Source organism: Thamnophis sirtalis, unplaced genomic scaffold (assembly GCF_051295495.1).
Source record: "Thamnophis sirtalis isolate CommonGarterSnake01/CBP01778 unplaced genomic scaffold, rThaSir2_p1.2 scaffold_5, whole genome shotgun sequence".
Taxonomy (NCBI): Eukaryota; Metazoa; Chordata; class Lepidosauria; order Squamata; family Natricidae; genus Thamnophis; species Thamnophis sirtalis.
This window is the reverse complement of record NW_028261385.1, coordinates 32,281,975-32,301,852: the sequence shown is the minus strand read 5'-3', so window position 1 is coordinate 32,301,852 and position 19,878 is coordinate 32,281,975. Positions and strand designations below refer to the sequence as shown.

General features: G+C 33.9%; 1 protein-coding gene across 5 annotated transcripts in view; it reads right to left on the bottom strand.

The window, feature by feature from the left end:
- ERBIN (erbb2 interacting protein) overlaps positions 1–19,878 on the bottom strand; it is a 94,667-nt gene that overhangs the window by 27,173 nt on the left and 47,616 nt on the right. For 4 of the 5 annotated variants that reach the window (XM_087715572.1, XM_087715570.1, XM_087715573.1 and 1 more), the window contains exons 4-18: positions 18,692–18,809; positions 15,527–15,605; positions 15,320–15,409; positions 13,417–13,473; positions 12,013–12,076; positions 11,532–11,606; positions 10,908–11,052; positions 9,878–9,950; positions 9,403–9,532; positions 7,462–7,577; positions 6,592–6,661; positions 5,187–5,286; positions 3,596–3,717; positions 2,107–2,277; positions 478–657 (exon numbers count right to left, since the gene is read on the bottom strand). In XM_087715572.1, the coding sequence (XP_087571698.1) occupies positions 478–657; positions 2,107–2,277; positions 3,596–3,717; positions 5,187–5,286; positions 6,592–6,661; positions 7,462–7,577; positions 9,403–9,532; positions 9,878–9,950; positions 10,908–11,052; positions 11,532–11,606; positions 12,013–12,076; positions 13,417–13,473; positions 15,320–15,409; positions 15,527–15,605; positions 18,692–18,809 (1,590 nt within the window). The remainder of the gene's footprint in view (positions 1–477; positions 658–2,106; positions 2,278–3,595; positions 3,718–5,186; positions 5,287–6,591; positions 6,662–7,461; positions 7,578–9,402; positions 9,533–9,877; positions 9,951–10,907; positions 11,053–11,531; positions 11,607–12,012; positions 12,077–13,416; positions 13,474–15,319; positions 15,410–15,526; positions 15,606–18,691; positions 18,810–19,878) is intronic. The other variant, XM_087715574.1, reaches the window with a different exon arrangement.

Sequence of the window (19,878 nt, the reverse complement as noted above, 5' to 3'; positions counted from 1 at the left end):
AAGTTTTCTAGTACTAATTCGCACTAAGTTATAAAGCTAGGACAGTATAAAATAAAAGCAATAGCAGCAATAATAATATTTTAGTTGCACAAAAATAATAAAAATATATTTTTGAAATGTTACCAGGTAACAAATTTAAATAAATGCACATAATAAATACCTAAATTTGTTACTAGGTAACAAATTCGATAATTATTCTTAGCATTTATTTAAATTTACTATTCAGTAAAAAGTTTGATGTTGGTAACTAACAGAGTGATTCTATCCATGACTATTCAAGTACATGATAGTTTTGGGAGATATGTATAGGATTATTTTATTTTTAAAAGGTTTGTATACATTACTGTATGAAGTATGCATGGGAGTTTTTTGTTTTAGATTTATAAAAAAATATATTGAAAATTATATACTCCTTATGTTTTATCCAAATTTAATGCCACGATGATAGAGAATAAGACATAGAAATACATAAAATACCTCCAGAGTATCTTCATGGTTAACAATTGGCTTCACATTTTCTGTGTTTTTAACTTGATGGTTCATCTGCAAATTTCTGGTACTGTTCTCATCATCTGGTTCATTAGGTTTCTGCACACAGTTTCCCATAACATTCTGCTCATTTTCCATTTTGTTTTTCACTGGAGTAATTTCTAAAGTCTAAATGTTTAACACAGTAAGAAAAGAGATTCCCATTGGATGAGGCTTCTTAGGTATACTAAAAATAATGTGCGGATATTATAAATAATCAATATCCCCCACTTCCTCAGATTCCGATTTTGATATCAGATAAATTAAGCAGTTGTAAAGTATTACTGACTCCAGACTGAAACATATCTTGCTGCATTTCAATAATAAAAATTAGGATTGAAAAATAATAAACAGCTGGATTTCACTCACAGGAGTGTGAGACCTCACTCCACAAAATTAGCAGAATTGGTCACAAATAAAGTGGGACTTACTGCATGTTAAAATTAAAGAAATGAAAATGCATTATAGTAAGGAGAAAGGTAGTATAAATTCATCAAATCCAAAGTCTACTTACACTAGTCCTAACATTTTCCTACCAGCCCATTATAAACTCAACTATACATGTAAAAAAGGCGCTATTTATTAATAGATAGTTAAAATATAGAAAAAACAAGTTTTTAGCAAAAAAAACCTTGGACTATTTTTTTTTAATTTTTTACAACATATTATCATTTTTATTGCTTTCTGCACTTCTTCCAAAAATGCTTATAGCAAACATGTTTATTTACCCAATCAAACCATGTTACTATGATGCAATAGTCTGAATTTGTTTCTTGAATTTCAGATATACGGCCTTGACCCAACGTATTTCTGCAAATTAGAGTAATTTATTTTATAACAGGGCATTAACTAAGTGATGGAATGGGACAAAAATTCAATTAAATTCAAAAGTGCTTTGGATTATATTTCAAGGATCAACATTAACAAGTATAAGTTACCTTTTTTTTTAACAGTAGCTAAGCCCCATGTATCAATTACTCTCATTCCAGGCTAGTAGTTGGAAGTACTCCAAGACCCTGCTCAAGTCAGTGTGATATCCATCTATAGAAAACCTACCAGCTTTCTCTCTTCTTGATAAGAGCTGACCTGGCCATTTACCTGCTTGTAACTGACAAGCCAGAGAACTTTTTTGGTGATAGCACCAAAACTTTGGAATCCCATTTTGCTACCAGATTTTAAATGCTACTGTCATGTATTCTTTGTATGTTCTTAATTGTGTTGGGTTTTATCACTTTGAGGTGGTTTCTAAAAGTTTCTTTAGATTTTTAAATGATTTGATTCTTTATAGGGTTATTTTATTCTTTATCTTGATTCGTTATCTATTAATTGTAATGTTAACTAAATGGGCCAGTCTGCTAACCAAAATTGTGAAACACATTATTTATTTATGATATATCTATCCTTGGATGAACATCTTGTAAAATGCACAGAATGTCAATTATAAGGTTTTTTTAAAGTTATCTTCACATGAACTAAAGTTTTTAAAAAATTAAACAGTTCAAATTTTCACTGCTCTCAAAAGTGTAGTGAACGTGTAGTGAAAAGTTAGAAAATTTCTAGCATAAAACTGAATCTAACCTTTACTCCTATATCCTTTACTGAAACTTGTTGGCTTTCTTGCTTTGCTTCTTTATTAGTTTCTTCTGTGTTTTCTTCATCTTTTAATCGGTGTACTATTGTTTGAACAGTTTTGACCATATTCTTCAGTTCATCAGGGTAAGGTGTTGGATACCTCTTCAAATTACCCTCCTAAAGAAAATAAATCAATTTTAAAATTAACCAGTTATAAATTGCAGCAAAGAGTGTTCCACATTCTGATCAATACAGTAAGTGCAGTTACTCCTCAATTTACTACCACAAGGGGTACAGAATTTTGGGTGTAAATTAGGGCAGTTGTTAAGTGGGTCACCATGTGACCTGACTATTTTATAACCATTTTTACAGTAGTCGTAAATTAAGTCACCCGCCATTAAGCAAATCAGGTGGTTGTTGTCAACCCTGAAGCTGACCTCATTGACCTCATTGACACACTGGAGCTGAGGGATAGGGAAGGGGGAGTTGAGATAGTTGGGATTCCGTAGCCAAAACAAAATACTTTCTGTTGTGAACCAAGGACATTCTCACACCCTGCCGGAGAAAGGCAGAGTGATGTCACCCAGCAACATGACTTGAGGTGTGATTGGACCATGTAATTGATTGTTTTGAGAAAGTGACAACATTTTACTTTTAAATAGGTGAAAACTGTGGGAGTCCTCAGGGTCGGTTTTCACCAGATCTGTGCCAATGTATTTCCAACAAAGCTATTCTTTGAGGAATTTACCTGCCTTGGAGTTTTACTTGATATGGATCTATTACTTGGAACCCTGACAGTTGTTAAGGGAATCCAACATATCCAATGGAACTTTTTTGCTGTTTTCTGCCACAAATTGCAGACACGTGACTACAGGATGCTTCAACCAGTCATAAATGCGAACCTGTTGCCAATACCCCATGCATTGGTGGGGGAGCATTTTGTGACAGTCAAAAGTACTGTCTGTAAAAGGCTGTAAAACATGCTTTCTGGGGTTTACATAACTTAGAATGATCAGTAAATAAGGGCTATCAGTAACATCGCCTATATCTTAGTCACTTTCCATCTGGACTACTGTAATGTGTTATACTTGGGGCTACCTTTGAAGACCATCTGGAAGTGTTGGCTGCCACCACCCACCAGTTTGCTCATGTTACATGCCTGATAAGCAAGCTGCACTGGATCCAGGTTTTCTTCCAGGTACAATGTAAGGTGCTGGTTATCACCTTTAAAGTCTATCACCTTTAAAGCTCTAAAGCAGAGGTCTCCAACCTTAGCAACAGTTGCCAAGGTTGGAGACCCCTGCTCTACAGGACACCAGAGCAGGTTATCTGTAGGACCACCTCTCTCTGAGATTATCTGCCCACCCCATCAGATCAAATAGGATATGCATTGACAGATTATCCACCTCAGCAAAATATTACATCCAAAGCAGCTGTGGTTCACCTGTAAAGGATAAAGCTAAAGGCAAGATAACAGAATAAAGCAAATACATACTCTAGGTGGTGCTTCTCTTTCATCTTTATCTTCATCACATTCAAAAGCCACCTGAGCACGCTGCTTCCTTTGCTCCTCCCACAGTGAAGGATTGAAACTCTCATTATCAGATAGGAACATCACTGAATAAAAGTATAAAGGTAAGTTAGAGAAAATAAAGTAATTCATACAACAGCACGTAGCATTTCTTAAAATCCTCCTTAACGAAACAGGCTGAATGCACTATAAACAGCCAAAGCCCAAGCTCCAATTTGAAATGAATGAAGTTTCCATTTCCATTACTACCTGGCAACAAGAATAGTCAAGATCTGATGAACTTTACTGAAATCAAATGAAAAATATTTAGATCTGAAAATTCATGATGATAATCTTGTTTTTAAAAAATGAAATGTTTATAGACAGTGCAAAACATGACAAGTTACTTGGTGATCAATCAAAGTTACACCAGAACCCCCACAAACACAAAAGGTAGTTACAACCCAGTTCTGCTCACTCACACACACACACACATACACATGTGACTGCATTTTGGGCACTTGGCAACTTGCTCACATTTATGGCTGTTTGCAGCATCCTGCTGTCATATGATCCCAACTCATGATGTTTTTGCTAAAAACACATTTACTTCTGATTTTCAGCAAAGATGCCCGACATTGTTAACGATCCTGGCAGTCATTTAACATCTGCAGCAATGGTGTTTGCTTAACAACCATCACAAAAAAGGTCATAAAACCGGGTCAGTCATGTGAGGGCCCGCTTTATGACATAATTAGCCAGCTCTATTATCATTGTAAGTTAAGGACTAATTTTATTAATTGCTCTAAGTATCACAATTTCAGAATTCTCTACAACTGAAAGACTGCTGAGGAAATAACCACTTGTTGTTTTTTTCAAATTTGTTAATTTATATTTTGGACCAGATATTGCACTAAGACTGTCCCAAGGGCTACAATTATCTATGTTTATAAACAGTAATGAGAGAAATTATGCACAATGAATCTATTCATTTTCTCATCCCAATTATAAAGACTTGATAAAGCATGAAGCAATTTATAAAACAGATAATGTGGCTCCATTCCTAATGTATTCCAGAAGGCAAAATTTCAGGCAGCTCCCAATTATTTCACGAGACTTTCTTCTTTATGCAGTTTAAATTGTACCTTGCTTTTTTCCCTTTTATATGAGACAGTAGATGTGAACTACTGATTTTAATCTGAGCCATAACTTCCAATGTATTTTTTACTCAATGCTCAGAGCATGTCCAGAACATAGACACAAAACACATTCATTTATAAGTGCTGTAAAGTTATAGTATAATATGCCTTAAACAGCAGTTGTTTAGATGCTGGCTCACAAATCTGTGAGCCAAAACCTAAAAATCTTTCAGAATCCTAATGGTCATCATATCTCTATTATATACTGGGGAGACCTACAGAATTTAAATATTGTTAATACTTGTTTCTCCCATGAAATATCTTAAAATATTTTTTCAGGTGTTTTGAATTTCTAAGGTCAGGCAAACAAATCCAATCTAACCTTTTTTTTATTCCAAGTAGCATTTTGTATAATAATCAATAAATATAATTCTTACCATCTTCAGATCTTGGTTGTTGTGGGAACATATAATTAGTAACAACAGTTTCCTGTGTTTCTGGATCAACTTCTTTTTGAAGTGGAATGAGAGGTTTAGACTGTGAATGAAAGAAGGGAACATTTATGAATACATATAGAGATTATGCAGGTTAAGCTACTATAATTCATTTTTTATCTAATTATTTATATAACTTGCTGTAAAACATTAAATATGGTTCTTTGAGACCAGTTCAAAATTTGCTCTGGATTATTAGATGATTGTTCTCTACAGATCTCGAAGGAACAAAAATCTGCTAGCTGGGAAAAAGCAACAAAGTCTACTTGAATGATTCAACGTGCCTGACTCCACAGAATCTTATCTCAGTTCTGAAGGTATAGTGATAAAAGAAAACTGTATACAGCTCCAAAAGTTAATTTATTATATTTGTACTGTCACTTCATATTAAGAGATAAACTATGATTTGGAATCAGTCATTGGTAATTGTTTGGACACAAAACAAATCTTATGTTGATAGCAAAAGAATGTCTAAGATATATAACGATAAGATAAACATGTGTTGAAATAAAGAGGGGGGAGAGAGGGAGAGAGAGTTGGGCAACTATGTAAATTTGATAAATAAGTAAGTAAATATTCATGTTTAATTATAACCACAATGGATATATAATGTGACGTGGGTCACATATTATATAGGTGGTGGGTCATTAGAGAGAGCCTATTTACAAAAATCATATATGCCTATAAAAAAATAGTAAAAATAATGGAACAGAATATTAAATGTTATTTGTTCAATGTATGAGGAAACAAGTACAGTTCAGATATTCGTTCTTCATATGGAAATACAAAAGAACTTAATTTCCAGCAATTAGACAAGCATATGTTTTACTGTGTAAGTAAAACTGTCTTTTATATTTTACTGAAACATTTTCCTTCCTTCCTCACGTTTTCTTCCTTCCCCCCCCCCTCCCGGCCCGCCTCCTGCATTCTGCTCAGAATAAGCCACAGAATGAGGGAGGAAGGCTTAAACTTTTCTTAACAAGCAAATGAGAAATATAATAAACATTATCTAACCCAAGTATTTTCAACTGCACTTTTATAGACAAGGAAGGGAAGATATTTCTTAAGAAACTGAGTAAAACTGCTCAGAGAGTTTTTTGAGTATCTAAAATTCTCTTGATGACCGTTCTTTCACTTTATTTCTAGGCAAAGTATCAATAAAATATTTTTCTCATCAGAAACATAGCAACATATTCAATACAACACTTCATGATAAAAATATCAAATGTACAAGTCAATATTATGAAATAATTTAACAATGTATTTTCAGTTCAAGTGCTATTTTTAAAACGTACTCTGTTTCAAAGGAAATATAAATATTAAATTATGAAATACAAATACCATTTACCTGATTATCTGATAACCACAAAGCAGTCAAATGTTGCAGTTGCAAAATGCTATAAGGCAAATACTTCAATCTGTGAATAAAAGTCAAGATGATTGTTTAGCTAATCAGCAAATCAAAGCAGTAATAATTATTTATTAGTAAAATACAGCAATAAAATGATTATTTTTCCCCACATTCTTATCCATTTTAATTGTGTAATTTTTCTCTTTCTAATTATTATTGGGATTACAAATTATTCTTGTGGTAAATTCAGCTTTTTAAGTGGTTCCAGACAGTTTTACACAGCTAGACTGTGAATAAGTTCTGAAGCAGAACTCAAATAATTCAAGAATAAGGCATTTGCACATTGCTCTGGATCATTGAATAATATAAATGAATTAAAAACAGAGGCAAAAAAAGAGGCGAATCCATCATAATGTCTTCAAGTTGTCACTTGGTCTTCCTGGTGTGAAATACCGCCCCTTTTCTTGCCAACACAACTGCAGCCCCTGCAACCTTCAAACTTTTCTGGAATCAAAGCACATTTCTCTTGCAAACAACTATGCTCTTTCCTCGAATTTCCTCAAATTCCTCCTGTCTAAATTCTTAAGTCACATTTCCTAATGTGACTTTCACATTTCCTAGACATACCTTTTCTCACCAACAGAAACTATAAAATAATATATCAAAATATTTTACATAACATATGCTTTATATAAATATTACATGTTCATTCCACCTTCATCCAAAGAAACAATAATTCCCCATTTGAATGACCCATCATTTTATGCTTATAACAATTCTATGTGAGAAATAGTGATTGGATTATATCCATCCAGAGCTTCATTGTGAATAACAGAATATTCATGCAAAATAATGTAAGTTACAAACCTATTATCACTTAAATTTATAACTTTTAATTTCTGCATATCACCCATTTCCTCTGGAAGAACCTCCAATTTATTAGAATGAAGAAACAAAACAGTTACATATTTCCAGCTTCCAATCTGAAAAAAATAAACATAATTATGCAGAAGCTTTTTATCAATAATAAATGTACATATTGCTATTTTGCTGTTGAATATAAAAGTATATTTCAATATGACAATTTTGAATTACCAAAATTGATAGAAAACACAGCTAAAAGATTATATTTCTGATCATATTTAGACTTTATACTTTGCGGAGAATATATTTCACATTGAGATTACATGTATTTTTTCTATATAATGTATAGGAAGGCAATCTTCAGCCACTACATCAGTCCTGAACAACTCTTCTGCAGAGCCTGGAAATCCAGTTGATACTATCAAATTAAGATAAGCCAATAAAATCAGACTAATATACTTTAGCAGTTGTGTCCTTTATGGTCAACTGTCTAAATTCAAATTCCAAAGCACTTAGTACTAGAAGGAAAAGAAAGCCTTAGCACAACTACTTCTGGTATGAAATCAGATTATGTTTTCTGAATCGGAGGCCCTTTAGGCAATTATAATCTGGGCCAGTGTTGGCGAACCTTTCAGCACTGTCCCAAAATGGCAGCGCACGCCAGGAAGATGATCTTCCAGCTTCCAGCGTGCACATGCGCACCAGTCACCGGGTCTTCCGGTTTCTGTTGTGCATACGTGCACAAAGACCAGCTGGCCAGTGTGCATATGCGTGCTGGAAACCAGAAGATCATCTTCCCGGCATGCGCACTGGGCGGCTGCTCTTCCGGTTTTGTTGCTCCTGAACATAGGAAGACCAGCTGGCCAGTGCACCAGAACCCAGAAGAAAAACGGGTGATGGCTCATGTGCCCAGAGAGATGGCTCTGCGTGCCACTTCTGGGTTTACCATCACGGATCTAAGCTATAATCACCTAACAACTCAAGTACTGCAATGCATTCTTCACAGGGCTGTCCTTGAAGATCACTGGGAAGATTTAATTGGTATGGAATGCAGCAGTATGGGCATGCCTTGTGTCCTACTGTGTGCAATTCAAGATGCTTATTGTTATCTCTAAAGCTCTACATGATTTCTGGAAAAAGATTCGCACCCTCACCACCGTCCAGACCTTCCGCATAGCCCTTAAGACCTGGCTATCCCATCAGGCCTGGGGATAGGTTCCCAATTTACCCGCCCGAGTGTTGACTGTTGAATGCAAGTTGTGTCTTATCATTTTATTTTGTTCACATATTGTTTGTTTTTGTATTGCACCCCCTTCCCTACGATTGTAAGCCGCCCTGAGTCCCCTCAGGGAAAAGGGCGGCCTATAAATCCCAATAAAATGTCTAAAAATGTCTAAAGAGATCAGCAAAACATACTCTATCTCTTTAAGTCTTTCCATTAGTAGAAGAGCAAGTTTGGATTAACTGTGTATTCTAATAACAGAAAAATCTTAATGCATCATCAAAAAAAAGGTGTAGAGAGAGTACTTCATGGTCATCAAAATGGAGTCCTTCATTTCCAAATATCCAATTTTGCACATTTTGTCACATACAGGACAATGCTCCAGGTGGTAAAAAGTTTTTAACAAGTATTTCCTCTCCCAACTTCCCCGTTTCTCATTACAAAGTAGTTACACTCTCCCAAGCAGTTCTCGTTTTTATTCATTTGTTAAATTTATATCCTGCTTTTTGAGCTAACTTGTGCCACAATGAATCATTTGGCAGATGAGTACCCTCGCTACTTGAGCATTTTTATACCAATTTTCCAAGAATCAGGAGTTCCAAAATTAGTTTCTAGTTTATATCAAAAAAAAAAATTAAAGTCACATTCTACTATTTTTTTTAAATATCTCAATAATCTAAGCCTATAAACACAAACAACTGGATCCATGAATAAAAGCATACCTCTGGTGGCAATTGTGTTAAAAAATTATGATCTGCAGCAAAAGTCCTTATGTTAGAGAGCTGCCCAATAGATGAAGGCAAAGTTTCAATTTCATTGAAGCTGCAATCTAGTTCTTCAATTGATGTTAACCTAAACCAATTTCAATAAATAAAATTAAAATAAATTAAAAATAAAATTATTTGTTAGAAGAATATAAATTCAAGTATGGAAAATATAAACAATACCAATTGAAACTTGAATTGCTACTGATTGGAACAAAGCTCAATATCCCAAATCCCTGTAAACCCCCCAAAATAATCTAAATCTACTGGATATGCAGGATTATAAACTTCAAAATGGTTACAAATACAAATATGGCTATATTAATAGATTTGAAAGGCGTTAGGTAAACTATTCTATTTAAGTTACTCATTAAAGAACCATTAAAATGAAATATAACATGTTCTTTGTTAAAGAAGATGTAGAAATACCTACCCTCCTATGGAATCTGGCAAGTACATTAACTGATTCTCATCAATTTTAAGAACTGTTAATTTCTTCAGACAACCTGTTATAAAAGAAATATCAAAATGGTAGTCATACGGTATTCACATGACATAATCTACATCATTGTAGAGGAAGCAAGCAATCTCTCAAGGTGTCTTCCATTTTTTATGTGCAACTATTACATTGTATCCTGTGCAAAACAGAGTAGCTAGATTATTCTAGTCCTAAATCAATTGCAACCAAAATCAAACCAAATTTTATTACAAAAGAAAAAGTACTTCTTTTAATTTATTATTATGTATTATTAAAGGACATCTGTAGATACTGTCAATTGAGGAAAAGAGAAAATTTATTTGCAAGTGTCATGGTTACTACCAAGCAATATCTAAAACCATAAATATTTAATAATTGACAGACCTATATTGACAGATAATAATTGACAGATACTATATTCTGTTTTTCCTTTGCCAGCTCTCTGATCACAAACAACGTTGAATTGGGATAATGAGAACTCTAGACTAATAAATCTGGTAGCACGCTAACTAATGCAAAACAATTTGGAAATGTTAATCCACCTTACTGCATTATACTGGATTGGTTAAACCATTGTCATGGGGGACTATGTCCTTGGTGCTCTCTGAGTTTGCTTGTTTTCTTGCAGATGTTTCATTACTCAAACTAAGTAACATCAGCAGAGCTGGTCTAGAGAACAACTAGCACTGATGTTATGTAGTTTGGGAAATGAAAAGTCTGCAAGGAAACAAGCAAGCTCAGAGAGCACCAAGGACCCTTCATGCCAACCCTGAGCTACAAATGTTCTCCTTTATTACTACCACTGTAATTGTTTCCACTGATGAATTACTTTTAAGTTAACTTCAATATAAAATTGTTCTTTAAAATAAAAAAATAAGACAAGGTATGTTTTGTTTATATGGTACAAAAGTACAGTTATGTTTAAATAAAGAATGCCAAAATGTGGTCATGATATTATGATATATTTATAGGTAACAATACAAACCAATGGACTCTGGCAGCTGCTGAAGTGAATTACTAGATAATAGCAGGTCTTGTAAACTTTCACATCCTGAAACACCTTCTTCAAGAGTTTCAATATTGTTTTTGGAAATATCCAAGTAGGTCAAGTGCTTCAAACTGCCCATAAACTGAAAATACAGAGACATTGGTAAAATACAAAGCTTGTGAATTAAAACATGAATATACCTACTCTACAGGTAAATTAATTCTAAAGAAATTTTTATTTGCTATGACATCAGATCATACTTATGCTCTGTTGCAAATTAGGATGTATACTTTAATCAAAGTTTTACAGAATCCAAATCTAGAGAAAAAGATATTTCATTGTGGGATTCTACTAAACATTTTAACCAATTACCACTCTCTATGAATTCAAGAAAGGTGATAAGCTACGTGACACAGAAAAATTACTCCTTGTTATTTTCAGACTTTTATCCCGAAGGTATATTTGTTGAGTTTTTGCTGAATGTAAAGAGAACTGTTTTCATGAATCTCTTTCAGGAAAGGTGACCAGCATTCTTGAATACAATTATTCACTTAAGCATTAAGCATACTACTGAATTGTTATAGTAGTAATATAAATATAAAAATAATAAATATACATTACCCCTGGAACAAGTGTTAGTTTGTTATCATCCATCCAAAATTCTTTTAACCCACTTAATTGTTCAAGTACTTCAGGCTGATAGAAATAAAAAAATATATTATAATTATTTTTATAACAGAATATTTAACAGAAAATACAAAATTAAGAAAAAATACTGAGAATTTTAGTTATTTCTTTTATGTATTTATACATAGATGTTTTACTCTCTATTCCAAATCTTTATTTTTATGTTCAATATTTTTATTAACGATTAAGTTTATTGAATTACATAAATCTAGAGTCATTCAATGCATACATTCAATGTGTCACCAAAATGCCATGCCTACAGCAAATAAAATTTGGGGAAAAGCAGTCAACTTTAAAATGACACAATTCAATAAAGTTAGCTTAGAATATAAAAGGTAAGGCAATTTCTTATCTGGCATTATCTAAAAGATTTAAGGATATGACCTTTTAAACCGAAACTGTAAGTACAACTTACCACTTCTGTGAATTCATTACTTCCCAGATCTAGCCTCTCCAACTGAGTCAGTCTGTTCATGGTTCTGCAAAAATGAAAAGGATTAAAAGTTCTTAGATTTAAGGGAAATGCCAATTATATCTTATTTTCATGTACTCATTCTGATGCCTTTTTAAATAAGCATTACAGTTTAACAGTTATAGAAAACATACCAAATAGGATCAGTTCATAAGAAGTAAACAGTCAAATTATCCTACTACTAAGATTAAATGATTTTGCTCTAAATACTAGCATCTTAGTATATTTCTAATTGTAATAATTACTGATAAAATTTATATGCCCTCCAATTTGCAGCAATTCTATAAATAAAATAAATGCTCAAAGCTAAATTATGGGAAGGTATTTGCTAAAATAATAAGGCAGGATACAGATAAATTAAAAAAATTAAATTGAAAACAAATGGGCAGTCTGTTATATAATAGAAAAGGAGCTAAAACTCAAAATTATGACACTTTTGTTATAATAAAAAGAACCAATTAGAGAAGACACACAAAACTATCAACAACATTTTCAAAGGAATAAAATTCACAAGGGAAAAAGCAAAAGCAACATGATTCCTGGATATCCTCATCAGCAGAATTAGAATAGCAAATTAGAAGCACAAGTCTATCCCAAAACATCCAACACCAACCATGTATTCTATTATTACCAAGTAATAACCCAACCTTCCACAATAGAAACTCTGTAAGAACACTATTTAGGCAAGGACAAACAACTGCAGCAACCTCAAACACCAGAAAAGGAATCAAATCATCTGTACAACTTTTCCCAACAAAATGGATACCCCATCAACTTTATCAAGTGTCTCTACCTCAGCCCAATATAGCACAACCAACACAAGCTGTGGAAAAGGATAACATTGCCAACACTACCATCAAAAACCATAAACACACTATTACAACAGTTACGGTTATGGTTGCTACTACTGTAAACCAATGAAAGCTCTCCAGAAATCCTAAGTAAACCAAAAGATCCAGCAGAACCAGAAGGAAAAAACAGGAGTCACCTGCAAAATATAATGTAAGGATTATAACTGCCACTATATAGGACAAACGAAACTAGCAGAGCGCATCCAGGAATAACAACTAGCAGTCAGAAGACATGATGAAAACTCTTTAATTTCACAACATATGGATAGAAAATCATAGTTTCAACTGGAAAACTGTGAGCATCCATAAGGTAGAATTACTGTCAAAATGAATAATTGCATAGATAGACCAAAAAGAAATAATTCATAGTAATTCCAACAGAAACAAACCTCAAGAAAGACAATGGTCCTAGAACGTCAAAGTTGATTTTAAAATTCTGATTTTCATTATATTTCAATTCATAACAAAATATATTCAAATACCACTGTATACTTACTTTGGCAACATTTTTAACTGGTTTTCTCGAAGTTCTAAAATCTGGAGTTTAGTTAACCTTTAAAAGAAATACAATGAATTACTTTTTGAGAAGTATGAAATAAATCTATTATTATAACAGAAATTTGATTTAATTTGCAAGTTTAAACTATTAAAACACAAATTTGTGACCTTAGCTAATAAAGAACTGTGTTAAAATACAGCCTTTCAAATCATGCTGCCTATTTTCTCTAATATTTAGACTTTTTTAATTTATAAGAATAGATTTCTAAGATGTAACGTAAGTAGAACTTAAAATTATTATTTTTAATCCATAAAATTCAACTGTTTTTTCCCTAAAATTACTGATTTTGTCCTCCTGTATGGAATCTTCTCCATTTCTGAGCAACGGAGTTGTCCAATTATGATATTAGCATATTCTTCCTAATGATCAAAATAAGTATGCAGGCTTTTTTTTCCTTACAAGTATTTAAAATTGATCTTAATCTTTGAATTCCTTTTATTTAATATCCTCTAGGATGTTAGGGATAAAACAGAACTGCAATCATTCATCTACTTTATATTCTCAAGCCAGTAACTCGGGTTGGGGGTGACCAATCAGAGAAACAATTAAAATACAATATAAATTAAAAATTAAATATAAATAGTAGCCACGAGATAATATAATTCGTTAGTGTCAGCCTAACCAGGAAATGGGGCCCTTCATACACACTGAACCGCAGGTCTGGCCATGTAGTTATGCAAAATCTTCCAAAAGACAAGCAGTGTCTGGACCATCAGAAGAGCAGGTACTCTAGAGCAGGGGTCTCCAACCTTGTCAACTTTAAGACCTGTGGACTTCAACTCCCAGAATTCCTCAGCCAGCAAAGCTGGAATCTGGAAGTTGAAGTCCACAGATCTTAAAGTTGACAAGGTTGGAGACCCCTGTTCTAGAGGGCGGTCACTACAGCAGAAAAGTCATTTCTCTTGGAACTCACCAATTGACATTCCTTCGCTGACAGAAGTCAGTAATTAAATAGGATTAAACATGCTCTAAGCTCAATCCTCTCTTGGTCAGTTTCTATCTCAAAATTGCACTGGATATGCAGCTTTGGGTTTGGAACATTGATTTTATAATCGTGATTTGTGAAGCTTGCAACTGTGAATAATTTAGGTAGGGGCTTAGCTAGGAACTACAGAGCAGCTGAGCCAGAGATCTTGCTGGGAATAATTTGAGAGTTGAGGAGAGACATTCTCCACCTTTTGCACAGAAGAAAATTAGGATGGCAGAAGAGCTTTTCTACACCTGCATGACCATTGCACAGACTCCAAAAGGCAATATCTAAATTATTTAAAACCCAGACTCACTGAATGTCCTGCCCTTTTATTATCCAATGAAACTTTGTGAGTGTTTTAACAGAGACCATTATTTTGATCTTCTGGAAGTTTATTACAAGGCATCCTAGGTTTTTGAGTGCATGCTAAGGTCAGCTGCAAGGGGAAATCCTTATCTGCCATTCTAGGGAGATGAAAATTTGGATTTGAGAGTTCTTTTTGCTAATGAGTTCATTTCCAAATTGAACAGACATCACTGCCTGACTTCCTTATGTACATAAGCTAAAGTCTAAAATTAGACCTTGTGGATCACTCCTCCTAGTTTTAATATGATTTCTATATTACTAGCAAGAGCCTCAAGTCAATGTCCAATCCCCCTCTCCCTATAGCAGTTTTGCAATAGACTTGAATGCTGATTTAAAGTTAACAAAAGCCATGTACAGAGAGACTTGAGATCTATTATAGTTCTGAATTAAGATATTTTAGTTCAAGGACATGGTCTACTGTTTTGAAGTATTTGGAAGATTCAACATTCAATCCTCTTTCATAGCTACTAGTGACTTGCCTTTGTAAACTTATTTACAACTTACCTGCCAAAATTGGCTGGTAAGAATTCCAGAAAAGCATCATTCAGATATAATTGTGTTAGGTTTAACAACTGTGAAAATCCATCTGGAAGCCTAGATAAATTTAAACAGAGATAAATTTAACAAATCCAAGATCATATTCTTAATCTGAAAACAATGTAATACTCATTGGGCAACACGTTTTTATTTAAATATTACAACAGAACTTACTTTGAAATAGGATTTACACTGGCCTCAACAATTGCTAAAACTTTACAGTTCTTGATATTTTCTGGAAACTCTTGTATACCTGTAGAATCAGAACATTAAAAAGTATCATAAAATCAGTAATGTGGGTTTATGTTATTAATATATTACAATGGAGTTGACATCCAAACAAATAAAATGGATTTACTGTACCTTATTTATAGCCAAAAGGCTTACATGTCATAATTGGAAAGGCAAATATATGGCTTAAAATATGCAGTGGTCTGCAGAATTTACTCATATAGCTTAGCCATGCATGACTGTAAAAAATCATGGCTTCTATTTATTGATATATACTTGTCTATAAATGTATAGCCTACATGTTTGTTTCATTTCTTCATAATTCTTTATTGTGTGTGTGTGTGTGTATAGTATTGCACAACGATTTCTCTTCAATTGTGCAATCATGACTTTTCTGTAAATTAGAGAAAGTTGAGTAGTAATAATGACTGCTACTATGAAGGTGCATTTATACTGTAGCAGCAATTTTTAAACTTATTTTTTATTTCAAAATTTTATTGAGCTACAATAGGCACAGCATTATTGGATAAAAATGTAACTGCAAAAGCATTTGTTAAGTATAAACTACAAAGTTTGTATTTGATTAGCTAATATAAAAGGGTAGTGAAAAATAGAACCAAAATAAGCAATGAACTGCTTGTTATAGTTCAATGTAAATGTATTAATTAATTCGTAACCACATTTGAAATAGTGCCACAAAGATCTTAGAAGCAGTTTTTGTGGCACAGTTTTTATTTCCTTCTGTCAGCCTCTAGAAATAACATAAGCTCTTCATGAGGAACTGAACTCCTTGTGAGCATCCTTTCAGTCAGTATCAATTTTGAAATAATAAAGAATAGATTTTCTGTCTATCTGCCTTAAGCTTTTGCTTAGTAGGGGATAGTCAAGGAACAATGAAACTTGAAACATTACACTTGGAATAAGGAATTTATCACTTAGTTACAATGCAGACATCCTTTTTTTAAAAAGGCAACTCATCTGTTCCATTCTATATTTAAGATGGTACACAATAATAAATTCAAAACTAAATATAGCAATAAGGCATTTGAAACAATATATCTAAAGTTCTTAGTAAAAGCAATGATTGTACACCCATTCAGCTTTTTCCTTTGTGAAAACAAAACCTAAAACCCAAGTTTTAATTGACTCCCCAGGAGCCATTTTCGGTTGCAATGGTCTCCTGCAGCCCTTTGCCAGCAAAAACAAGCACAGAGGGCTGTGTGTGGCCCTCCCGAACTCTGTTTTTGGTCACAACAGCATCCTGCAGCCCTCTGCCAGCGGAAACAGAGCCCAGGGGAACTGTGCACACCCCCCGGGGAGGGACATTTTCAGCCAACAGCCTCCTACAGCCCTCTGCCAGCAAAAGAGCAGCCACCCCGAGCTCCATTTTGGCTGTCAGAGGCACCGTGGCATCATCCTTCACTGTTTCCAGGGTAGCCCCATGGGCCATCCTGGACTAGCTAAAGGAGCAATCTAAATCAATGTTTTACAAGTTATCAATGTTTTTTTTAATGCACCTCAAAGTTCAGAATTGTGGAAAATGCTATACTGAAATTGTATACACTAAACATTTTATTTGTTTGTCCAACAAAGAAAATATGAAATTTTGTCTAGCTGTCAAAATAGTGTACCTAGTTATGACACTTTCATATGAAACTGAAAATCTAGGCAACAAAAAGAAAGACCACCATATAACTTTACAACAGAATCAGCAATTGGAATGGATCACAAATATTTATAGCAATTTCAGTTCTTAGGAAGGCCCTACTAAAAGCAGATTTGGGGAAGCCCTATAATTTGTTAACACATAGAAAATTATTAAATAAAAAGTATTTAGAGACAAAAGAGAATACATAATACCTGCCCAATTAAGAATAAACATAGAATGCTAGCCAACTGCCAGTGGGAAAGAAATTAAAATGGAACAGTGATGCTTAAATTCTAAACAAAAAATATCACAAATTGAGGTAATTGTTGCAAGTCACAATTCTAGCAGTGTATTTCTTCTAACCAAATGTAATTTATTTAAGCAATAATTAATGTCAATTTGGGTTTGCAACTTAGTTGTGTATTACTTATAAAATAGAATTCGTTCTGCACCTACATGTTCCCCTTCTTCTTGCATGTCTGAATAAAGGCAGCAGGAGTCAAACTGGATTTGATATTGTTTTTGTTCAGTTAAGTGGAAGTATTTAAGCAATTTTTACTGATCTTGCAAAGCTAAACATGGACAGACCTGGTTGGTACTTGGATGGCAGATCACCAGGAAACCATAAAGGTGTCATAAATTTATCACTGAAGATGACATTTTTATTTATTTATTTCATTTTATTTGACATTTATAGGCCGCCCTTTTCCCTGAGGGGACTCAGGGCGGCTTACAATTTGTAGGAAGGGAGTGCAAGACAAAACACAAAAAGAAAATGTGAGGTATAATAAAATAAAACAATAAAACACAACATTCATTCAGCATTCGGGTGGGGCGAGATTAGGGTCTTATCCCCAGGCCTGACGGGATAGCCAGCTCTTGAGGGCTGTGCGGAAGGTCTGGACGGTGGTGAGGGTACGAATCTCCACGGGGAGATCGTTCCAAAGCGTCGGAGCTGCTACTGAGAAGGCTCTCCTCCGCGTAGTCGCCAGTCGGCACTGACAATGTCATATCAAGAAAAATAAATAGATTTGTCCATAGAATGGTAATTTGCCACAATGGTATAATGACTAACACACTGTAACAAACAAATAAAATGCGTTTGTTACAGTATATTATGCAGTAACAAACACAAAAATGTTTCTTGTGCAAGCAGGTAAGAGTTCTCCAGTTATTGTGATTTAAAATATATACATCTTCCATAACTGCAATCTCCAATTTAATCTGCTTGCATAGGAAACCATTATACAGGTTACTTTCTTTTCACTTCAGTTTTGCCATGCAAAACAAAGATGAAAAGTGTTTTTGGTGAAATTAATTGATTCAATAAAAAATATGTCATGTACTTTCACACTTTTGGACCTTTGCACCCAAAGTTATTTCCATAGATTCAGAAATCTAAATATCTATTTTTATAACCTTGTTCCTTAGTGTTCATGGTAATATTAGGAAAAACTCACCATTTTTGCTGACATCCAGTTCCCTGAGGTTAATGAGATTTGCTATGGATGCAGGCAATGTTGTTAAATCATTGTCCGGCAAACTCAACTTGTATAGAGACTGACAGTTAAAAAGTTGCTATTGAGACAAAAAATAAATAAGCAAAACTGTTAATAAGGTGCAAAACTTCAAAATTATCTGTAAAAACATTGCGTTGAACAATATTGTGAAAATAATAATCCATAATTTAATATTGTAACACTTCAATAAGTAACACTTATAGCTAATATTATAACTTATAATGATTGGCGCATTTATTTTTATCAGGCGAACACGAGGCACATATGATTTTATTCATGCTGGTAAGATTAGACTAGTTTGTATTTATAAAAATGGAAGAATGACAAACATGTGATTTGCACCAGCAGCAGCCAGCTTTTGGAGATTCCTTGGTGTTGTCCAATATAAATTCTATAAATAATCACACAATTGGAGACTGTCCCTAATAACCTGTAAGAATGGTATAGTCAAGGTCGAACACCAGCACTTCCCCTCCCCTGACCCTTTTCCAACCTATCTGGTCTGACAAAAGTTTGAAAAATCAAATGTTTGCAACAAACCTTCAATTAATCTAAATGCAAGTTTCCCAACCTTCATACAATCCAGATTTATGTAACAACTGAAATTAGTCATTATATAACTTCCCTGCCAGCATGACGTATTACTGAAAAATCTGGGAGATGAAGTTACTACAGCTGGATGACAGTCATGTTGGGGAACGATGAACTAATAAAACAGTATTGAATCTATGGCTTGAAAGGATAAGTTTTCAACCTGTGCCTAAACAATAGTATAATAAGTAGATGCTTCCTCAAACTTCAGGGGAAAAGCATTTCAGGGTGTAGAACTTTCACTGAGAAGATCAGACCGGGAATAGCCATCAGATGACATTCAGCATTTCTCAGTAAAGGTTGCAAGTCCTTCCTGAGGTTAATAATCTGGCAGATCTCCTACAGGTTTAGTTTGTTTAGCAACTATCTCATAGAATAACTATTTGTAGTTACAACAGTGATGAAAAAGTAACTTTCCACCTAATCCTTGTGTTTATGACCTTCACAAGCCTATAAAGGAAAGGAAAGTTGAAGTAAGATGTTAGGCAAAGCCACAGTTTCATTCAGTATCTGCTTTGTTTAACAACCAAGTTGCC